Genomic DNA, 22860 nt, shown 5'->3' with positions numbered 1-22860 from the left:
CAGGAATCCTGACATCCACTCCAGTGTCTTAAGGGCACTCAACTCAGCTCACAACTCAGCCCTTCAGCTCCACAGAAAGGCAGTTCCTTATGCAAGTAGCTGCTGTGCTCCAAAGCCCTTTTCAGTTTCTGAGAAACTGTTATTTGGTGTCCCCACAAATATTTCTGCATTGAACTGACTTAAATGAGGAAACCCAGCAGAAGCTTAAGGGTGGCAGGAGACTTGGGGAAAAATGAGGAGGACTTGGTGAATGCTCTGAGACAGGAGAATGGAAAACTCAGGAACTGGACATTTGCAATACATACTCCCCTAGAAATTATACAGTCGTCACCCAAACAAGATGCTTTGAATCACCAGTTATACAGAATATAAAAAATTCAATGGCCAGATTTGGGGCATGTAAGGCCTCTCCCCTCACATCAGATTGGTAGGAGCCATTTTGGCTTTTCATCTTCCTGTGTGGCATGGAGCAAATACATAACACTCCTGTAAAAGAAGCAGGTACTAGGGGATCTGGGCATTTTCACTTAACACATCTGCCTTTTGCCAAGACTCAGGACATTGATGTATCTCTCCTGCTCTTTCCAGGACACACTGCAAATTTCTGACTTTTGTTCTTTTGTAGAAAGGGCACACATTTGTTGTGTGGTGGGGATTCTCAGGGGATTCTCCTTTATCAAAGCTCTAACCCATGTTGCAGGGTCTCAGTGACCCGCACAGTCCTCTCCAGCCATTTGTTCCAGTCAAGAAACCTTCTGGAGCAAGTTGTAACTGCAGCCCCTTCTTTCCTCACCATTCTGAATCCCCATTACAATCAATGGGAGTTTGCATAACACCTCTCTTTAAGAAATATACAAAACAGGAAAACACTGGTTGCAAAACACAGCAGCTTGCTGTAACTCGTCCAGTGATGCTCCTCCAATACATACAGTATTTTTCTGCCAGAGACATCTAGACAAATAGTGATGGGCACCACTAAAAAATGCTTAGATAAATCTTTTCCAGTGTGGGCTGGACTTGATCTGCTCTATTTAAGTCAATGGAACACAGCCATTGAGCCCTGGGGGAGCAAGTGCCAGCCCTAAATCATTTCTTTGATTAATTGTTCTTGGGAAGGAAGAATTCATTAAGCATTCCGCTCAGCAATTAGAAATAAATATATTTTTAGAATGAACAACCTGCCAGAAACAAGTTGTTTCAGAAATATATTCAGATTGATGCAGCCCATTTTCCAGCAATACATAACAAGGAGGCTCCAGCCTGCCAGTTTCCACCCTAAGCTAGAGGGACATTGCAGAAAAAGGTAGGACAGTCCTGTCACTGAGGAACTACTTGTGCTGTCTACACAACCCAGGTTCAGATTCTGTGAGCATCTCCCTAGAAAATAATGTAGTTTCTCTGTATATTAGGCTTCCAGACATAAAATGGGAACAAATATCCTTGCTATTTCACAGAAATATTACAAAGCTATTTCTACAAACAGCTGGGACAGTGCAGATATGACAGTCATGAATACTCAATAAATAAATGACACCCCATCCCCCTGTATTTGCACTTCAGCGTCAGGGCTAAGACGTGCTACAAAGTGAATGTGAAATAACAATCTCTTTAAAGATTTTTGGACATATGACCAATATAATTCCCACAGAATTCAGGTATAACTGAAACATGCAAGTAGTTTTGTTGACACAGTAAACAATTACCAAAAGGATAGTGGAACAGGTGTCTATTCCAAGGCAGTGATATTTGAGCCCTTTCCTCCCTATTTAAGGTGCAGATTCCACTGACAAGTAAGGTGTAAGTGTTTATTTTAAATCTACCTGATCCTGTTCTAAATATTAAATACCCTTACTTCAAGGCAGGAACTCATCACAGAGCTTCTTCAATTTTCTTTTCCTCTTTTGGGAAGAACAGGATCTATTCATGCCTAAAGTACAGAGAAGCACATGCAACTGCAAGACGAGCAATGGCACTTTGCAGATGCCACGGTCCCCCTCCCCAGTACAGAAAGATATACTTCAGGTCCCGAATCTGGAAGAAGGAACCCTAAAAGAGCCTAAATATACTCTGAGTACTGAAAGTTACAGCTACAAAAGACTATTCCAGACTTTTAAATTTTGTGTCTTAAAGTAAAAGACATCCTTTGCTTGCGGTGCCTAGAGGCATGTCTGTTCCCTGCCCTGTTTTGGGTACCTACGATGGCAGCAATGTCTCAATGAATTCAAGCTTTTCCAAGAAGCAACAGAAGAATGCACTCTCAAAGGCCCTCTTCTCTAAAACATGAAATATACTTGTAGTTTTTCACTTCTACACATACAGTACCCAATTTCAAGGCCACTATAGCAGGCACTGACATAACCTTTGATTTCAGGAGGAGCAGGGATGTGCTAGCATATTATGTAAATTAGCTGGGAGCTTGTGCACTTCAATAATGCTTGATTACGTGATTTCTACTTTTTTCTTCTTTTTAGTTAATCTAGTCTTTCTGTTTAAGTAAGCTTAGTAGTAAGGCAAAAGCTAGGCTATTCCTCTGTATTCTTTCAAATTCATCCCACCAGAAATGCGATATGACTCAGCCCAACTGGCTGGCACTCAATAGATCACAGGAAGGCTGAGAAAGAGAAGTATAAAGATGGCTCAGTGATGAGGGTACCTGGAAGAAAGCTCTGCAAGTCACTTGAGCCAACATCCTCAGCACTCCCTGGTTTCAGTGCGGCACAGCAGGTCTTTCACTGGAGTCCAGGAAAAGCAGATAGCAGATTAGCTCTGCTCTCAAGTATATCCAAAACCAGTTTAGCTCTTTAGATATTCAGATCGTAAATTAGGGATCTTCTTTATGAGAGACATCATTGAATCAGAAATAGCTATTTTGTGGGCAAAGAGCAGGAAATTCAGTGCTCTAAAATACCTCCACTGTAGCAAGAGAGAGCTAGCCTGACTAAATCCTGCTTTGAAGATCCATTCCACAAACATCACAATGTGAATGTAATCTGGTATCTCTCACTGTAGTGCAATATTAGCAGGTCTCAGACAGTGCTAGACACAGTGCCCATATGTGCCTTAGAGGTACGTATACAAGAGAGACAGGCCAGAAGTAGCTCCAAGAAGTAAAACTGATTCCCAGTGTCTAGCTGCAATGGATTCTCACTGAGGAATTTGGCTCCATACATCTACTAATAAAAACTAATTTCAAAGAAATGATGATCTATCCTTCTGCATCCACAAGAGTCCCAGTGTGTGGAGAAATTTTACCCAGCACTGTAGCAAGGCTAATGGTGAGATGAAATGCAGCAGTTATGCAGTACACAGCAGAACAACATACAACTACTGCTTCAGGGCAGGGTATGAATAAAGCTGAAGCACACCATTTAAACTGTACTAAAATTACTCGCAGTGTTATCTGGCTGCCTATAAAGGCTAGTATTCTGCTCTGTCGACAGCCACAGATTTTGAATGATCAGGGTAGTGTATATTACTACAAAACTACTTTATTTGGGATATCCTCCCTTCTGCTTCCTGAGCTAACCAGGACCATATATATTTTTCCTTTGAAAAACAAGTTTTCAAAGAGCTTGTGAAGAATTCTCTTCCCTCCTCTTGTGACCAGCTGTAGGAAAGCTATGCTCCACCTTGAACCACTACAACTGGACATATAGCCAACCCTGTGTCTTTTTCCCTAACTGGACTGCAGATCTTAGTATCCAAGTTTGGGGCAGGCACAAGTTTCCACTTACCTGTCCTTACTTGAAAGAGGTGCTCTTTCCCTGAAAAAAACTCAGCTGCAAGGATGTGTATGGAAAGCAAGGCCCAAAGCTTATAGAATCATAGAATCATAGAATTGTTTAGGTTGGAAAAGACCTTTAAGATCATCCAGTCCAACCATTAACCTACACTACCAAGTCCACACTAAACCAATCAAGGGTAGACTAGACTAAACCATGTCCCAAAGTGCCACATCTACCCGTTTTTTGAACACTTCCAGGGATGGGGACTCCACCACCTCTCTGGGCACCCTGGTCCAATGCTTGACTACCGTTTTCCATGAAGAAATTTCTCCTAATTTCCAACCTAAACCTCCCCTGGCACAACTTGAGGCCATTTCCTCTTGTCCTATCACTAACTACTTGGGAGAAGAGACCAACACCCACCTCACTACAACCTCCTTTCAGGTAGTTGTAGAGAGTGATAAGGTCTCCCCTCAGCCTCCTCTTCTCCAGACTAAACAACCCCAGTTCCCTCAGCCGCTCCTCATAAGGCCTGTGCTCCAGACCCTTCACCAGCTTCGTTGCCCTTCTCTGAACACGCTCCAGCACCTCAATGTCTTTCTTGTAGTGAGGGGCCCAAAACTGGACACAGTATTCCAGGCGCGGCATCACCAGCACTGAGTACAGGGGAACAATCACCTCCCTGCTCCTGCTGGCCACACTATTCCTGATACAAGCCAGGATGCTGTTGGCGTTCTTGGCCACCTGGGCACACTGCTGGCTCATGTTCAGGCGGCTGTCTACCAACACCCCCAGGTCCTTTTCTGCCAGGCAGCTTTCCAGCCACTCTTCCCCAAGCCTGTAGCATTGCACGGGGTTGTTGTGACCCAAGTGCAGGACCTGGCACTTGGCCTTGTTGAACGTCGTATAATTGGCCTCTGCCCATTGATCCAGCCCGTCCAGATCCCTCTGCAGTGCCATCCTACCCTCGAGCAGATCGACATTCCCACCCAACTTGGTGTCATCTGCAAACTTACTGAGGGTGCACTCAATCCCCTCATCCAGATCATCGATAAAGATATTAAACAAGGCTGGCCCCAAAACAGAGCCCTGGGGAACACCGCTCGTGACTGGCTGCCAACTGGACTTAACTCCATTCACCACAACTCTCTGGGCTCGGCCACCCAACCAGTTTTTTACCCAGCGAAGACTACGCCCACCCATGTGCAGGCCAAGCTGAGGAAATGTGAATGACTAACGTCAAGGCATCTTGTTCAGCTCTTTCACAGCTTGTCTCTGTACATCTTATCTAAGAAGACTGGAAAGAAATGCTGATGGCCTGCCATTACTGAGAAAATGTGTGTGTGATGATTACACTAGAGGAAGTGTTTAAGAACAGCTCAGCCTTGTGAAAATAATACCCTATAACAGCTGCCAAGTCCCAGAGGAGTTACATCTCCTGACTCCCCAAGTCATGCATGACTTCTATACATCAGTGTCTCCAACAGCTATGCTCATGGATAGGCATTGTCTTTCATCTCTACGGACAAGCCAACACCTCTGTCATTTCCTATTCACCATGGGGTGCTCTGCCCTGCAAAAGAGGGTTGTGCTGATTGGCAGACTGAGCTTTTGAGACATTTCACTGCTTTTTTTTTTTTTTCCCTGCTTTTAAATTTCTGCTATGGGAAACAGAGGACTGGAAAGACATCTGAGGTGTTTTAGGGTGGAAGGAAGAGCAAAAAAGAGGTAGTGGTGGTCTGGACGTGGGAATCACCATCCTATGGTACCAGGGAGAGTGATCTTTGTACAGATGTTTCACATGCTCAACTCCGTTTTACGCTTCTCACATCCACATCACTCATGAGGTATTGTATTATTAGATGCACCCCCAATGTTATGCATTAATTTCCAAAGCAGACTCATTCAGACACACACAACACATCCACCCACATGCAGTAATGGTTAGACAGACACAAAGCCATCCAGCAGCCAATTATTTGGGGTGGGAACAGCTTGCATTAGCTCATGATGAAGCTTAGCCTTAATTCTACTGAGCTAGAGAGGCTGGGAGCTGTGCATTGCTCTTCCTGACTGACTGCGGATCTCAGAGCAGGGCAGATGATGTCAAGGCAAATCTTTTTTTTGTCTGCAGTGCAGATTTTGCTGCGTGAATTTGCAGATGAGGCTTCCAGATCCCCTGTTCAAAAGCAGGAGCCCTAGGCCATACCCACATCTGCCACTGTTAGCCTAAATTCCTGTTTGTGATGCAAAAGGAGCATGCAACCAGCAGAGCTGTCCTTGTTTGGAAAGCTTTGGCACAACTTTAGGTCAATATATGTAGACAACAAAGAAGCCAGAGGAATTCACCCCATTTGGGTGATGGATCAGGAGTAGATGACAGAGGAGTGCCTGTGCTGCAGAGACAGCAGAGAAGCCCAGTCACAACGGGAATACACCGAGAGAAGCTCCAAACAATGTAACTTTACATGAGGTTTTGCAAAACTGATGACCAGAAACTTTCCAAATGCAGCCAGTGTTGAGCCAACAGTCATTGCCAAATCTGGAGTTTGATTTAAGTATGTCTTTGACCCAGGCATTTGTTCCAGCTCCCAACTGTGGAACAAGCCTAGTTGCTCTCTAACCATAGCATATACAGTGCATCACCTTAACCATGGCTGGCACGATCTGAAGCACACTTGTGTTTGCACTAAAAGCCGAGGGTCGCAACAGATTATCTGAAAGATTCAACAGTCAGCGAGCTTAGAGGATCTTTCCCAAAGCTGCCACACCACAGAAAAGGGCAGACATCTTGCCAGCTCCTGTGCCAGATCTTTTTTTCGGGAGTGTTTACTAAAGTCAAGAAGTCATGTATTCCCAAAGAAAAGGGTAGCACACCTTGCAATACACATGACCAGTGAGGAAAAGATGGAACATTTTCTTTTTAGAGCATCTCCAAACCCCATTGTAGAGGCTGCATAATTCTCATTTACAGACACAAAAGGTAAAATTCATCATCTCCCTCCCTGTGCAGCTTTTTTTCTATTTTCCAGCCTAGTTCTAAATGTGCCACACAATATAGCAATGTACATGGAACTGTACAGGTGTTGACAACCAGTTTCCTTATTAAGACAAAGGAACCAGTTATTCAGAAATCACCTAACAGTACCTGGATCTAATTTTTGTGGTCCTAACAAAAGATGGACAAGAGATGTAACCAAATCTACAGCAGTACACAGAAAAGGATAACCATGAAGAAATTCTCATGAAACTGCCTTAACCACATCCTTGCTGACATCTACTCTAGCGTCATCTGTTACGTTAAAATATTTTAGAGTTCTACAGCATCTTCCATGGCTCCTTGGCAGTACCATCACCCCTTTTTCAAAGTTGGAGAAAGAGTATTCTGTTCAGGATGTCTCACAGGGTCAAAACCAGAGGTCTGACCTGCTTGTTTGTCCTCCAGTTTGTCCTTCTATCCGTTAGACATTGCTTATGATTCAAAGTGTATTTGCAGCTAAATGAGCACGGGAGAATGATACAACTGGTTTGTATAGGCATCAAGGAGAACAGGCCATGATCTGTAGTCTAGACTGGTCCTTTCTCCTGTCCTCCCCACAATTCACAGAAAACCAGGGATGGAAAAAATATTCCTCTTGTTATTAATAGAAGTATAACTTGTGCACGCATTAGTGCTTTAAAGCAAAGGGGGAAAGATCAAGCATCAAGAATTTGTGCTTAATGAAAGCAGGTTTGCTGTTGTTAAAAAAGCTGCATAGTCAGTCATTGTTATCATTTCTGCTATCATTTTGACTGTTGGGAGAGCTAGTCCAAACCCTGACACTACCAGGAAATGTCACCTTTGCACTGCTTCACTATGCCTAATGAAACTTCTGCTCCTCTGCAGAGAGCCAAGATGTCACTGTGCTCACTCAGCCCACACCCCTGTGCTCTGCACCATCCCGCGAGCCTAGTCACAAAGGTGGAGAGAGGTGAGAGAACACGCAGAGCAGGGCTGGATAATTAGGGGCCTCCACTTCCTCCGGTCCCCGGGAGACACACACATCCGCACGCGCATACACAACTCCTTTGCAGATGAGACATTGCACTGGGTAACAATGATGTTAGTGCTGTGATGAGTTAGCACCTTGCCCTGAAATCATGTGTGAAGCAATGGCTAGGAGGAGGGGACTTATTAATGTGGAGCCCCCAAGTCTTTGGAATTCAGCTGTTATCTCCCTCACAAGCTTCGAAGCGCTGATAACTTTGCAAGACATTTCTTTCCCACACCCAGGCAAATCCAAATGCACTTTGCTAGGTTTTCCATCCCCCAAACACGCAAGGAGTGGAACTGAGCTGTAACAGTGCTCAGTAGCTCTCACCAGGAAAACTGAACCCCATCAGAGTTCCTCTGCATATAGTCTCATTGGAGCTGCATACAGGGATGAGGAGTTCCTCAGTGTACAACTACTGATTTCCTGGCAGTCACAAGAACCCTAAGCACAGCTGTGAAAAGAAAAAAAAAGAGTTATAGCTCCTACACTAGAGTCAGCCGGCAACCTGCAGCACCTCTCCTGCCTCTAAGCTCTTTAACAATAGATGCATAAACACAGACAACCTCTCCATCCAAAGAGGCAGAGATTTAAATCCTTAATTAGCACATTTGGACGAGTCACCAGAAATGAGATTAGCTTTTGCGCATCGCTGGGAAAGCAGTTGTGCCCCTATAATGTCCAAGTGGTGGGCCCTCAAGCTGACCTTGGAATTCCCCTTTGGATGCTCATCTGCTTGCTCTCACTGGCAATGTCTTCCCCTGCTGCAGGCAGCATCTCTTGAGGAGTTAACAGCCTGGTTTTACTACAGTCTGGTGCTAATACTAGACACGGGGTGACCATATTTGATGTCAGCCACTGTGAATATACTGCATGGAATGAATAATTTAAATTTGTAAAGGGACTTCCCAGGTAGCAAACCATTCAACACGGAAAAGGGGCAGAAAAAGGTCTCTATAATAGCACCTTGTTAGCCCAGCACAAATCCGCTTTCTCTTCTGTGTTTCTGGAGTCCTAACTGCTTTGTCTGCTGACAAAACCCTGGCTTTAGTGCTGTCAGCACTGCAGAGATGTAGAGCTGCACAGAGCCAAGCTGCGTTCTCATCTGCCTTGTGCTTCACCAAAAAAACCTGCCCACTTAAGCAAGAATACCTGAGCAGTTCTTACTGCTTGTCATATATAAAGTAGCTTTGATTTGGAGACCCCAGAATGAACTTGCAGTGTCGCTTGGTCAAGAAACCTTGTCCTGACTTGTAGGCTGAAAAGCGACTGGTTTACAACCGTCTCACTAAGAAATGCTCAGATACTGTGGGAATGAGCACTGTATTGCTGCTAGAGGAAGAGGTTATCTAAATGTTTCAGAACAGAACTTAAATCAACCCTATTCACCATAATAACTCTGACTCTTTTGTAACACAGAGCAAGTAAATCTCATTAAGTTATAGATCACTGGACACCAAAAAGGCAATGATGTCACCAGCCAGGTGCTGCCTGATTTGAAAGATGGCTGTGGATACTACACCTGCATCAGCAGTCACAGGAATGCATGTGGGACACTGAGAACCAATAAAGGAGGAGAAGAGGATGTAGATCTCTCCACATGAAAATAAACCCATGCTCTGTTACAAACGAGGGAAGGGGTGGATATACAAGTTGGTGATTTTCTTAATTCTTCCTCTTGGCCTTGAGTTCTGGAAATAGTCTCACCCTTCTGCACACAGGAACAGCCTGGACCTTGTTCAGCCATAGACCTTGTGGCATAAACATTTAGGGGTGAAATCTTATGCTCTCACTAGCCACTTTCCTATGGACTGGCCTTTCCCTTACACTCATCAGTGGAAATAGGTTTTTTTCAAGTTCTCAAAGACAGAAAAGAATTTGGCACCTTTCTTTTTGAGTGACATTCATCTGAAGGTAAATTGATTTAATAGCTTGTTAGACTGCCAATTAGTCCCAACAATAACTCAATTGACCTATAACTGTCTTAGCACCAACACAGCTTTCAAAAATAAGAGAAAGGAAGAAATCTGTGTTCTGGCAGAGATGAGAACTCACATAGTTGGTTTCAGGAGCAAACCGAGGGATTCATGGGCTTGCTAATGAGGTGCTCATAACACATCAGAAACAAAGACAAATTTCAATAGTTTCAAGCTAAAATGACACTACGCTATCTCCAGACAAAGCTCACTCTTGTATCTGTGTAATAAATGGATTTCAGTGCAGCAGCAGTGACTCTACAGAAGAAAAACTCAGTGCAACAGAAAGCACTTAGCATAGTTACCTAACCAGAATAACACTGTATTGAAAACTAAAGTTTACCAGCTTATGATAGTACTGAAAAGTCCTACACTGATTCTGTGTGTGCCTACCTTTAGAAAACACATTTTTCCCTCAAATAAAATCTGTTTCATACTAATGCAGTGGAGATTGTGCTTCTATACAAATTCATCATTTTAAATGGTTAGCTCCAACGATTGAGATATTTCAAGTTTAAAAAATAAAAAATTAGTAGAGTTTGTCTAAACATTGTTGGGCTGCTAGTGTCCAAGGATGGAAAGAGGGATAATGTGGAAGGGTTTTAAATTACTAGGCAAAATGATCCATTCTTAAATCAGGAAGGAAAGCAGGGACTGAGAAAACTGAGAATGTTTGAAGAGTCAGAAGGATGATAGCAACCGAGACTATATAGAAGGAGAGGAAACTAATTTGGGGCAACCCACACAGAAAAAAAACTGAAGGATAAGGATGGAGACTGGCGAGGAGGGAACTGGACTGAGTAAGGTGCCAAATCCAACATACTGCAACTGCAACATTTTGCAGGGGGGCGGAAGAGGCATTACTAAAAACTAAGGTGAGGTGGGAAACAGCGGTCAGATGATACGTTGGATATTGGGACCTAGGACTGTGTCCTGGTTTTGGCTGGGATAGAGTTAATTTTCTTCCTAGTAGCTGGATTTAGTATGAGAATAATGTTGTTAACACACTGATGTTTTAGTTGTTGCTAAGTACTGCTTATGCTAGTCAAGGATTTTTCAGCTTCCCATGCTCTACCAAGTGCACAAGAAACTGGGAGGGGGCACAGCCAGAATACTCAATCCAAACTGACCAAAGGGCTATTCCATACCATGTGACGTCATGCTCAGTATATAAGCTGCAGGGAGCTGGCCAGAGGGCAGCGATCGCTGCTCGGGATCTGTCTGGGTATCAGTCAGCAGGTGGTGAGCAATTGCATTATGCATCACTTGCTTTGTATATTATTATATTGTTATTATTACTACTACTATTTTACTTTATTTTATTTCAATTATTAAACTGTTCTTATCTCAACCCAGGAGTTTTCTCACTCTTACTCTTCCGATTCTCTCCCCCATCCCACTGGGGCAGGGGCAGCAAGCGAGCGGCTGTATGGTGCTTAGTTGCTGGCTGGGGTTAAACCATGACAGACTGGCTGGACAAAAAACCTGCCATGAGAAGCCTAGAAAATGGAGATGGGACTGGTGGGACAAGAAACAGAAACCTCAAGTGAGGGATGGGGAAAACAACAGGTTGGAGAGAGTGGGGTAGAAGGCATCATGCTTAGGTACTGGGGAGAAAACAAGCAGAGAGTTTGTAATAAGCAGAGTACATTTCCCTTCAAAGGCTGGAGAGTAACCCAAGAATCTGGTGCATCATTGTTCTTTTGCTGTAATTACATGCTACAGCCATTGCTTAATTCAGAGCAGAGGGCAGGGCAGCATATCCTCAAAAAGATCCGTACCTGCTAATGAATCCAGAGATATTATTGTGATGAAGGTGGGGATTGATTTGTTTTTTAAAATCTTAACAACTGTACAAAACCACTGTATTAAAAATTAGACTGCAAAGTCAAAAGCTCAGGTTATTAAATAGCAGAACAGAGGTTAGCTGTACATACGTATTATGTTAACAGGCATTACACGATTCAAAACAGTTCTTCCCATAGAATTCATGTTTCATTCAAGATGAGAGGAAGGGCTTGAGGCAGATGTGTGTGGGAAAGAGATTTTCTATAGGAGCTCATTTCTTGCAGAATCTGGAAGGTTTGCCATAAAAGAGATAAAGGAACTGCAGAATGAGATGTGATGGCTAGGGCAGATGAGCGGTGCCCTGGAGATTCCATCTCTGCCAAAAAGTTCCTGCAGAGGTGTTAGGCAAATCACTCAAACCAAAAGTGCAATTAGAATAATATTCTTAGGTGATGATTAAAAAGAACACTATGTCATTGTTTACAGCAATGATTCTTTTTTTTTTTTTTTTTCTGTAACAACAGATAAACTAACAAACATCGGAGGCTGGGGAAGAGGGTGGGTGGGATCGGCATGCCTATTTCTCAGTCTGGCTGCTCACCAAGCAAGTCTAAGAAATGGTCCAAATCAGAAAGTCCCAATCCTCTTAAAGCACCCATTACTCTTAAAACAGGTAGTCATTACCTCCATGCCCTTGCCTTCTGGGTCACAGCGATGTCTGATTCCTTACTAAACACCCACAGAGGCAGAGCTCTGAACATCAGGTATGCTGTGTAATGCTACGTACTCTGCAAAACACGTCCTCAAACTGACTACACCAAGTTAAGGAATGCTTTTGACCTTAATCTCCATGAGTCTCTGCCACCTCACTATAAACTGGGGATGACAGTACCAGTTTCCTAGCCAAGGTGTTGGGAAGCAAAATGAACATTTGTTGCTATTATAGTCGATGATTTTATAAGTGCCAAAGAAAAAAATAGGCCATGAGGAAATTAACCTGTATTTTCAGAATAGGATCAAAATAAGATTAAATAAATATGGTATGCTATCTTACAAAGAGAGATGAAGAAAATGTTAAATAGTTTTTCACAAAGAAACCATCCCTGTGTGCACTGAATGAGGCATGAACTTCTGTGGAAGAGATAATGTGTTCATCTATTGGCAGAGATTTGTACAAAGGGCCTGAATCAAGTTTGTGGAGAAAATCTTAATCATGGCACTTCCTTAAATCTCAGTGCTTGCTTTAGTATTTATTTATACTCTTTCATCTCATTTTCTGCACATGAACATACGTGAAAATACCGTAATATTATACGATTATAGTCTTAAAGCATATTATGGTGATATGCTAAAGTGTTTAATTTACTGAGGCCTTCCTGTTCTCAAACGCTGCCTTTTGTAGCATCTGAATATGTCTCACGCAAAAAACTATATCCCCACATTGATTGTCTAGCATGGGATTTCTTGTCCTCCACCTCATGAGATGTGAACGGAGGCATGAAGCATGTGATGACTTGCCTATGGACATAGGAAGTATGGCTGCACTAGTGTGGCCCCTCAATTCATGGTCACAAAATCATGTTTCTTCTCCTGCAGCCTGATTCACAGTCCGCTGAAGACAACAGAATTCCAATCCATGCTGTTCAGGGGGATCTGGATTATCACTCATATTATTCCTGTTTGTTCTGCTCCAAGCAAAACTGCCCTGGGAATTGGAAGGAAAGTTGTCTGCAGTAAAGACAGCAAGATCTGACTTCAAGAAAGCATCTCCCCTTCCTCAACTAGCAGCATCCCCACACTATTTTGAGGCAACTGCCATCAGCACGAACAAGAAAAAATAGTCCATGAGCTGCCTACCAATAAACCTATGCCTGATTTGCACTTTGTGTTTGTTTCTAATGACAGGCACAGGTTCTGCTACTAATACAACTGTTTCCCCGACCTTTCCCTCTAAGCAGAGGTTTCACTGAACCAGAGTTTCAATTTGCTGTACGTCAGGCTCACACAATGGGCGGCTTTCATTTTACTTTGCTATGAGCAGTGGGCAAGTCACAAGATCAGAGTTTGCCATTGTGGGCAGCTTCTGAATGTGGACCGGCATGAAGCGAGCCAGCACAAGAAGCAGCATTCTGGGCAGCAGGTAAAGAAAAGGGCATTATTGTCTGCGAGCAGGGAGAGCAACATCCACCTAAGTGAATTGCCAAAGTCAGTGAGCAGTGCTGTATGCTTCACAAACTGTTTATCCTTCTAACCAAATAGTGAAAAGCTTATGAATGAAAACAATCTCCACAGACAGAGCAGCACTCCGTGAGGCACTCTGGAAATCAGTTCTACTCAGGAGAGTGGAAAAGGTAAATGTGCATCCTTCCCATTTTTGCTCAATCCCACCAATGCTATCGGGTTCAGTATTTAGTAGTATAATTAGTAAATCCCACTGATTCTCCATGAGAAGGCAGTCTGAATGAAACTGTTTAGAGGTCTGGAGCTGCATGAAGGGGAGCAAATGATTTTGTTCTTCAGGAATTCCCCTACCTTATACATCGTACCTGAGCATCTATTTCTTTTGGTGCCACAAAAATCTCCCCAGGTTTCCAAGCAGAGAAGAGGCTCTGGCAGAGGAAGCAAATGAAAAAATAAAGGATCTGTTTGCAGACACTTATTACAAGTAAGGGAGAACAGTGGAAGGCAAAATTCCAAAATCTGAAGTTGGGACTGTTACTGAGTGGAATATTTTCCATTGTTTTCAAGGAGGCAGCAGCTTCTCTTTTCTGCGAAGAAGTTAATAGATTACTGGCCAGTCAATAATGTGCAGTTCTATTTACATCCACTGTTTGGACTATTTTGGTCCTTCAGATAGTGTATCTGATCTCAGGCCTTCCTAAAAGCAGCATGCTACACTTTTCACAAGCAATTCTGGGTAGCAGCTACAACCAATATGCTTCAGTCAGCTACAAACTAGACAGATCATTGTTTGTCTGGAATTCTGTTATTAAACCAATTGTAGTGGATCAATGCTTCCTCTAAGCAATAAACTACAATTCTATCTTCCCAGTGAAAAAGCTTTCAAAATCACAAATAAATCTTGATCTAGGAAATACAGTTTGGCTCTGCACCAATGTGCAATCAACCACAGAGGCAAATAAACTCAAGCTGCTAGCACATACATCTGCACGTCAGAATAGGAGTTAGTATTCTTATTTCCATTAGAAATCACTAAGACACCTTTTAAGTGCTTCTAGAGCTAGTCCACTGCATTAGTCATGAGTACTCAGGGGCACTGAGTTTGGTTTTTATAAAGGTCATTTGGTGTCTTTTCCCCTCACAATGGACTAAAAGCAGAAATCAACAGAGCCTTAATCTATATTAATTTGCTTTACTCTTGGAGGGTCATAGATCTGTCACTGGAATTAGGCATATTAGGTGCTAAAATGATAATGTCATGAGACTATGATGAAAGCCTCTGTTCTATTCTAAAACAGGAACTCCTCTCAGATTGTGTGAGGGAGAAGCAACTCCATGAAGTCAGAGGAATTACATGAATGTCATTTCACAGCAGAATCAAGCTTCAGTAAATAAGACAGGCATGTTCCATTCAAAAGTTCAAATCTCAAGCTGTACTGAGACAGGGGTCATGAGGTCTCGAGCTCTGCCAAAACACCTGGAGGAGCACCTCACTCTCAGAGGTGAAACTGGTTTCTCCAAAAAAAGAGGAGACAAGATCTGGGTCTAAATATTTAAATACTAACTTGAAACTGGTACACCAAATGCTGCTGCACAGCTTTGGTGACAGCAAAGTGCAGGATAATGGAGACTCATGCCTCTTACAAGATCCTAACACTCTGGAATCTGCACCCACCTATAACAAGGAGCAATCACGCATTGCACTGCGTAATTTGCAAAGCAGAAAATAAGAGTCCTTTGGGTCAAGGATATAGACCTTGCAAATATTTTGATAATATTGGCTCTTTGGTGCAATCTGCTGCATTTCAGAGGTCAAAAAATGTTATTCATATTCATGTGAGTTGTTTCCAAGAGAGATGCTTTAGTAGCATTCAGAGAAGGAGGGAATACAAAACTCGAACAGAATCCGGGAAAGCTCCCACTCTTCTCCTTCAAGGCAGCCATTGTTCATAGGTCAATTTTCATGGAAGCCCACACATTTTCTTTAAGTGGCAGTCATATTCAAACAGATACGCTGCAAGTGACCTAGAAACAGAGGTGAACAAAGTTCCCCAGAAAATATACATACTGACCATACAGTAGTGCATCCAACTCCTGGCCTCTTCAGATCTCTCTCTGTACAATCAATACAACTGCTTCATCTGATATTGATATACAATACTAGGGAGAAAACACATATTTGTGTGCTAGGCTTCTAGCATCAATTTAGAAGAAATACCAAGTGGCAAGATATCAGCCTACCTGGAATCTGGGGATCTGACCCCAAGCAGAGAGTGTCTTGCACCAGGGTACAGATATCCAACTCACTGTGCTTTCTCTGCACAAATGCAAAGCTATGTCGGGGGAGGATTTTATTCTTAATACTAACGAGTCATACATGCATTCATATATATCTGCATGCATATGAACACCTGAATGTTAGCAGACTCAGTATGATCATCTGCCTTGGGAGAGTCTAGCTTGCCTGCCTATTTCATTCCTTTGTGTAAGGCTAGGAGTGGCCTTATAGCCAAGTATCTCAGAAATGAAAACTTACCTCATAATTTATTGTGCCGTTTTAAGGAATAAGCACTGGTTCACTAGGAATCTTGAAAAAATAAACTGTTAGGACCATCTCACCTTGGGCAAGGTGGTTACCTCAGTTACTGCTACAATGCTTTTACTGAAGTTTGCCAGTCTGGTTCTATGCTGAAAACGTAGTCATAAAGATGGAAGGGAATAAACCTACTATACAGATACATAGAAGATATGCAAACTGAATGCTACTTTTGCATAAATCCAAATGGAATTCAGAGACTGAATCCAAAATTCCTTGAGGATGCGACACACAGAGAACACCTTGCTACAATAACCCAAGAAAGCACAGTAGTTAGTTTTTAACTCCAGACTTGTGGCAAATAATACAAAGCTCTATAACCAAGAGTATGAAATTGGTTTTGTTCTTTTTAAAGGTAATCACTCTCAAATTTCACTGCGTTTGTGAGGTGTTACTTGATCAGTCACAACTGGGAGGCAATTTTATACTCTTTCCTACCTGGGTTTGAATAAGATTGTACTTGCAAGGTCTATGTATCATAATGTAGCTACTGGAAACCCTCATATGCTCGGTCAGCTGTGTGCTTGGGACACTTGAATGCACTGAATGTAAATGACAGTGCAGTCTTCCAATTCACGTAGCCTTCTAATAACATTTGTTAATCCAAGCAAATATCAAGGAATCTGTTCAGTGCCAGTGCTGAATCTTCTAAGCGTGTAGACTGCTTGCTAAATCCCTAAAAGGTAGTATCAAGAGGTTTCTGTCATTCCTGTCTTTGGGCACCCAATCCACCCTGGAACTCCTTCCTGCAATTATCTTGCTAGCTGTATTTTAGGGAATAATGCAAGGTTTCTTGAAGAGTCCAAGAATTCAATAAAATCATGTATTTTGACAGATATATGTTTGAGCAATGTTCTCCTACTGTGTGCTTTTAAATGTGAGACGTAATTAAAGTTGAAGCAATAAACCTTAGCCATTGATTGCACTAAGTAATTAATTATTGATTGCAGTACTTTACATACATATTGCTGAGGACAATTCACCTGTGCAATAGAAAATACTTTACTCAGAAATACCCAAACACAACCCCGCTGCTACACAGAACTATACAAAAATTGGGTCTAGGGTTTACAAGTTAATTTCTGTATTAACCTCCATGGAAATGTTGCTATCTGAATGAAAGCAAGACATTACGTTCATAAAGACAATGTTAACTATTCCCTATCCAAATTAATTTTGCAAACTAGGATTTACAGATGCAAAAGACAAAATCTTTCTAAGACTCTGAAGGTGTTAAATTCCTTCTTAATGAATGCTGCTATCCCCTGTACATACCAATTCCCCACAAGCGATGCTGCAGTAAGAAGACCTACAGAACAGCAACAGTAGCAACATCCTTCCCTAACACTTGGGGAAGGAGAACAGACGGGACTTTAAGGTATGAAAATGGGAATTGAAACATTAATCAGGCAGACCATACATTCTGAACTGGAGATGTAGGACTAGTTAGGCAGCAGACACCACACTTTCAGTCTAGAGTTGTGCATCAGGTGGGAACATCTTTCCCCATTTACACTGAACTTCTGAAGAGGCTTTCCCTTATAAAAAGCCAAAGCAAAAGACATTTCTTGGTTTAAAAACACAATTTAAAATTAATAATAGTGTGAGGACACTAAAATGAAGCTTAAATATAAATGAAGCCCGCAGATTGTTTGACTGGAGCAGATCTCGGATGTGTCCTCCAGCTCCTCTGACTAGGAAATTAGCAAGGAAAGTTACACCTGGGTGTGTGCTCTGTGCGGAAAGGTCTGAGCATGGCAGGGGAAGGGGCAGACCACCTAGTTTTGAGTGGGCCAGGAGCGGGGGGTTGTACCTGAAGTCGCTGTAGGGATGGATGATCCAGAACCCGGCTGACTTAACCCTTTCCTGCTCCCTCTCCACGGCCTTCTGGCTGCCAAACATTCTCAAGGAGAATTTGTTGACCCCCGGCTGGAGCATGGCCCCGAACTGCCTCTGCATGAAACCGGCTTGGCCCAGCCTCTGCTCTTCATCTGGGGTGATCTGGTCGCACCCTCCACCTCCTTCTACTTTGATGGAGGTAGAGGAGCAAGCCCGGGGGGGCTGCTGCTGGGGCTCCGGGGGGGACGCTGGTGGTGGGGGCGCTGGCAGTCCCTGCTCCAGCTCCCCACTGCCGGGGGGGCTCTTGTCCTCACTGGGGGAGGCCGGTTCCCCTTCGCCGCCGATCAGCCTCTTCTCCTCGGCCGTGTCGTGGAGGTGCCTGCTGGTCAGCGAGGACAGGCTCCCTTTGAAGCGGCGGCAGTCCCCGTTGGTGCTGGTCTTGGTGCCCTTGCCGCCTGCCTCCGTCTCCAGGAGGCCGGGGTCCCCCCCTCTGCCGGGGTCTCCCCCGAGTGCCCGGGTGCTCCCAGGAGAGGGCGAAGGCAGGGGCTTCAGCCTGATGCTTTTCCTCCGGGTGTCCTTGTCGCTGTCTTCCTCCTCGTCCATGATCGATGCCTTGGGTCCTATCTGCTGGGGCAGGCTGTAGAGCCTCTTGCGCATGGAGGGGGGCAGCTTGTCCATGGCCGACGCTGCTGCTGCTGCCGCTCAGTTCGAGGGAGAGACCCCCCTGCTCTGCCCAAGGCGGGAAACCGTCACTGCCCCCAGGCCCCTGCCCCCAGCTCAAGGGGCAGAAGGGACCAGGGACTGGCGTGTCATCTTACCAGACTGTGGCATCCACAGGCTCTGCATCAAAACACAGGCTCTGCATCCAGAAGGGAAGGAAAAAAAAGAGGGAAGGCAAAAAAGCCCCCCCCCCGCCCCCCTCCGTTGTCCCGATTTGGCTACTTGCTGCTTGTCTCCTCTTGGTGTTACTGCAATCCCTATCTGCTCAGATCCAGCGCACTGGGCAAGAAGTCTAGAGGAGAGCCACACGCTTCTGGCTGGAAGGCGAGGGAGGGCGGCAGCAGCAGCAGCAGCCGCCTTGCCATGTTGGCTTCGAGATGCAAACGTGCTGTGTCTCCCGGCGGGCAGACATCATCCGGAAAGCGAAGCTCAAGCCCGGGTGCCTCAAACTCCTCAACCTGCCGGCCAATAACACAATGAACTGCAACCTGCAGCAGCCACTGCTTGCTTACATCACTGTCATCACTTATTCCTCATGCAGCCCCTGCTCCTGGGAATATTCATGAAGCGATCCCATTCTATTGGGTTGCCATAGGAGCGACTACTGCACACAGGCTCTGCCTACCTGAGCCAGCACCCGGGCTTCTTAAAAGGGCAACGCCTGGCTGCCAAGGGTGTGTGTGACTGAACGGGCGCCGCAACGCTGCTGCTGCCGCTGCCACTGCTGCTGCTGCTGCTGCTGCCGCTGCTGCCGCTGCCGGGCTGCAAGGACCGCCTTGCCCTGGCGCTGCAGAACTCCTGCCGCGGAGCAAAAGTCACCCGCGCCTCGGCTTCAGCTGACAGTGCCAGGCTGGATGCCATCCTTGGTTCAACAGCAAAATTACCGGGCGGCCGTGAATTTAAAAATAGTAGCATCATTAAAAAAAAAAAAAAAAAAGGAGCAAGAAGATTCCTTTTTCTCTTAGATGCTGACGATCCTTTCTCCTTCTGGAGTTGTAGCTTGGTTGCAGGTTTGTTTGTGAAGGCACAGGGGGTTTTGTGGGAAGGGGCAAACCCAAATCTAAGGGAAAAACAGCAGTTCACCTTGAAAATCTCACTTGCATGCAAAGCAGGGGCTTGGGGAGTGCCTGTCTTCTAGCACAAGTTTGCCTGCTGGGAAACACATTGTGTTTTGTAGCTGTCTGCAAACCACCGAAGGTTTGGAAGGTTTCTTTTTCCTTTCCTGCCTTGCTTCCCCGTTAGTCATGCAAAACGTTACTATTTCTCCCCTGCGGGGTTGGATCTGTAGAAGTCATTCAAAAAAAAAGCAAACGGCATCTCAAAGAGCTCCCCTACCGGATTGAGGGAGCCTGGACTGGGATGGCGAAGAGTGTGTGGGATGCGTGGGCTCTCCCTACCACACGGGGAAACCCACTTACCAGTGGGCACCTGAGTCAGCACTTTCTGCGGCTCACCCCCAACTAAGCGTGTCTCCCAGGAGGTTGGTCCTGGGAAAAGAACAGCTCTGGATGGGAATCCTTCCTTTCACTGCTGGGTACAATGCACCTCATATAACAGAGGCCGAAGCAGTGGAAAAAGGCTAAAATCAGGCTTTTCCCTACTTTTTGTTCTTTGAGAGGTTTTTTGGAGAAAAGGAGGAAAAGAGGTGGCAATCAGTCCAGCCCTGTGCTTTCTTTGGGAATGGCTGTTTATTCTGTTATGTTTAAGAAGCTCTTACATTGATGAACTAGTTCAAATTATGTACTAGTGCCAAGCCTTTGAAACCAGTGGAGTTAAATTACAAATCTGTTTAGCCATATGAGAGACTGCATATATTTTTGCATAGATTCAGTATCTGAGGCTTTCTAGAATGTTTGTTGTTTTGCACATTTAAAATCATACCTCCTAGGAAAAGGAAACCACATGAACCATGCAGACAGGCAGGGAGGCTAAACACAAGCAACGAATGCCCTCTGCAAGAAGTGAGGAAATCCTTACCCGACCTCTACACTTCAGCTTTCATAAGCAAATATTCACCTTTTCCCTTCCAGGAGCCACCTGTCACTGGTCTAAGGTAACTCTGCCATTTAAAGCAGCAGGATGTTACTTAAGCTCTTACTTCAAGGAAATGCAGCCATCAGCAGTGACTTCACCATACACACAGACAGCACATGCTTCCTCATCTTTGTTTGCCTGCTTTGTCTCTCTTGAATCCTTTCTCTGAAGCACCCACCTGCTCCTCTTCTCCTCCCACCTCCTGGCACAACCTGGACTGGCTGTGACTCATTTGAAATACTCTACAATGAAGCTACCCAGTGCAAATATTATTTATTATTATCATCACAATTTCTGGTAGAACAAGCTTTTCGGGGGAAATAAATCTCGATTTTCAAATGCTCCTGTAGATTAGATAATGTGAACTAAGCCAGTGATAGCATTAAAGGTCTTTTTCCTCTTCCTCCCTCCTCCAGGCACTAGGGATGCTGAGGTGTAAGCACTTCTGAGCCTAAGCTGCAATCAACTGCCTTCCAAAAGGATGTGTTTTGATTAATGAGGTGCATAACATGTGAAACTGATGCAGCTTCTCAAGCACAGTCCCTAATGTTCCCAGAGAATGACAGAGCAATAAAGGACATGCTCAGGGAATCAAGCTGTTTGTCCTCTTTCAGCTATAGGTATTCTAGCCAGCTCTTGGAAAATACCCACACTCTTTATTTCCTGGCCTTTCTGGGATTATTCTCTAAGTGCTGCCTTATTTGATGACACAAATAAGATTCTCTTACTGCCCTGAAGTGGGGAAAGAACACAACAGAGCATACAAGCAGCAGAATGCTCCTTTATCACTTCTGTAGCTAGGAAAGGAAATTATCAGGTGCAAAGATTGAGTCAAGCTGACTGGCATGCTACTGCACAATTACAGAAGCATGCAGATATCCCCGTGCCCAGAATTCTGGCTAGCACTTCCCAGCCACCAGCGTCCAGTCGATATACGATGCATATGATTCCTCAGATACAGAGAAGTTGTTTAAGGTTTTTTTGGGGGTCCATGTTTGTTACCTTTACATCTATCTATAAAGAAATAAGCTTCACATCAGTATCACACCTTTTTTGAAGCAATTTTTCAAGCACATCATTTTAGCAAATACTATAGTCCCATTTTGAAAAATAAAATGCTTAACCTGAAGTAAGAACCTAAGTGCTGTACTGGATCTAGGCCTTGTCTAACAGATAGCTCAAAACAGGTAGCCCAAAGTGCTAAAAAACAGAATTCTTGTGTAGCTCTGTCTCCAAGTGTCAGTTCCTAAACACTTCTAAAAACTTGGCTCCAGGAGTTACAGGTACCAAACTCAGAGGAAGTTTTAAAGTCCTTAAAATGTAATGACAAGTTTGTGTCCAGAGAATTTCAAAGCAATGATCTTTTATTTGAGAGCCTTCCAAGAACTAAGTGCAGGAGGCTGGGAATTATCTTTGTCTAATGGTATGAAACTACTATCATGGACATTATTTATTGTTGGCATTATGGCAGTGCCTTCCATGTCAGCAAATGGACCTTTACAGGCGTATTTTTAGAACATTTCAGAAAAGCTAGGACTGTTATAGGACTAAGTCTTGCCTATCATTGGCTGCACAGTACATTCAGAGGGGGTATAGAGAACCCACCTGCCACGAAAAGGGAGAACTGTTTTTGAGGGAAATGATCTCCTTTTTAACAATGTTTGTCAGATACTGCTCCAAGAATTGGCATAGATACAAAGAAAACGGATTTAGCAGGGAGAATGCCAGTGAAGCAGCCAAAGATTCATTTGTTTCTTAGGCGATTTTGCCAGCTCATATATACACATATATATGTACATATATATATATGTGGTGCTATTTTAATAAAAATCCAGTGCTGCAATGCAAATGTGAAAAATCACATTCCTAATGAGCTTGGGACTATAGAAGAATAGACTGAGAGCCATAAAAACTGATATCCTCTAGCTCAGGGTACGGAAAGCAGCAATGCAAGCTTTCTGCACGCTGGC

At 44.0% G+C, this 22860-nt stretch overlaps 1 protein-coding gene across 3 annotated transcripts in view; it reads right to left on the bottom strand.

Moving 5' to 3' along the window:
* LOC104032474 (potassium/sodium hyperpolarization-activated cyclic nucleotide-gated channel 4) overlaps window positions 1-18814 on the bottom strand; it is a 113104-nt gene extending 94290 nt beyond the window's left edge. For all 3 annotated transcript variants that reach the window (XM_075714193.1, XM_075714195.1, XM_075714194.1), the window contains exon 1: window positions 18111-18814. In XM_075714193.1, coding sequence (XP_075570308.1) covers window positions 18111-18814 — 704 coding nt within the window. The remainder of the gene's footprint in view (window positions 1-18110) is intronic.
* Window positions 18815-22860: the final 4046 nt, after the last annotated feature.

This window comes from Pelecanus crispus, chromosome 7, assembly GCF_030463565.1.
Source record: "Pelecanus crispus isolate bPelCri1 chromosome 7, bPelCri1.pri, whole genome shotgun sequence".
NCBI classification, from domain to species: domain Eukaryota; kingdom Metazoa; phylum Chordata; class Aves; order Pelecaniformes; family Pelecanidae; genus Pelecanus; species Pelecanus crispus.
This window is presented reverse-complemented; position numbering and strand designations above follow the sequence as displayed.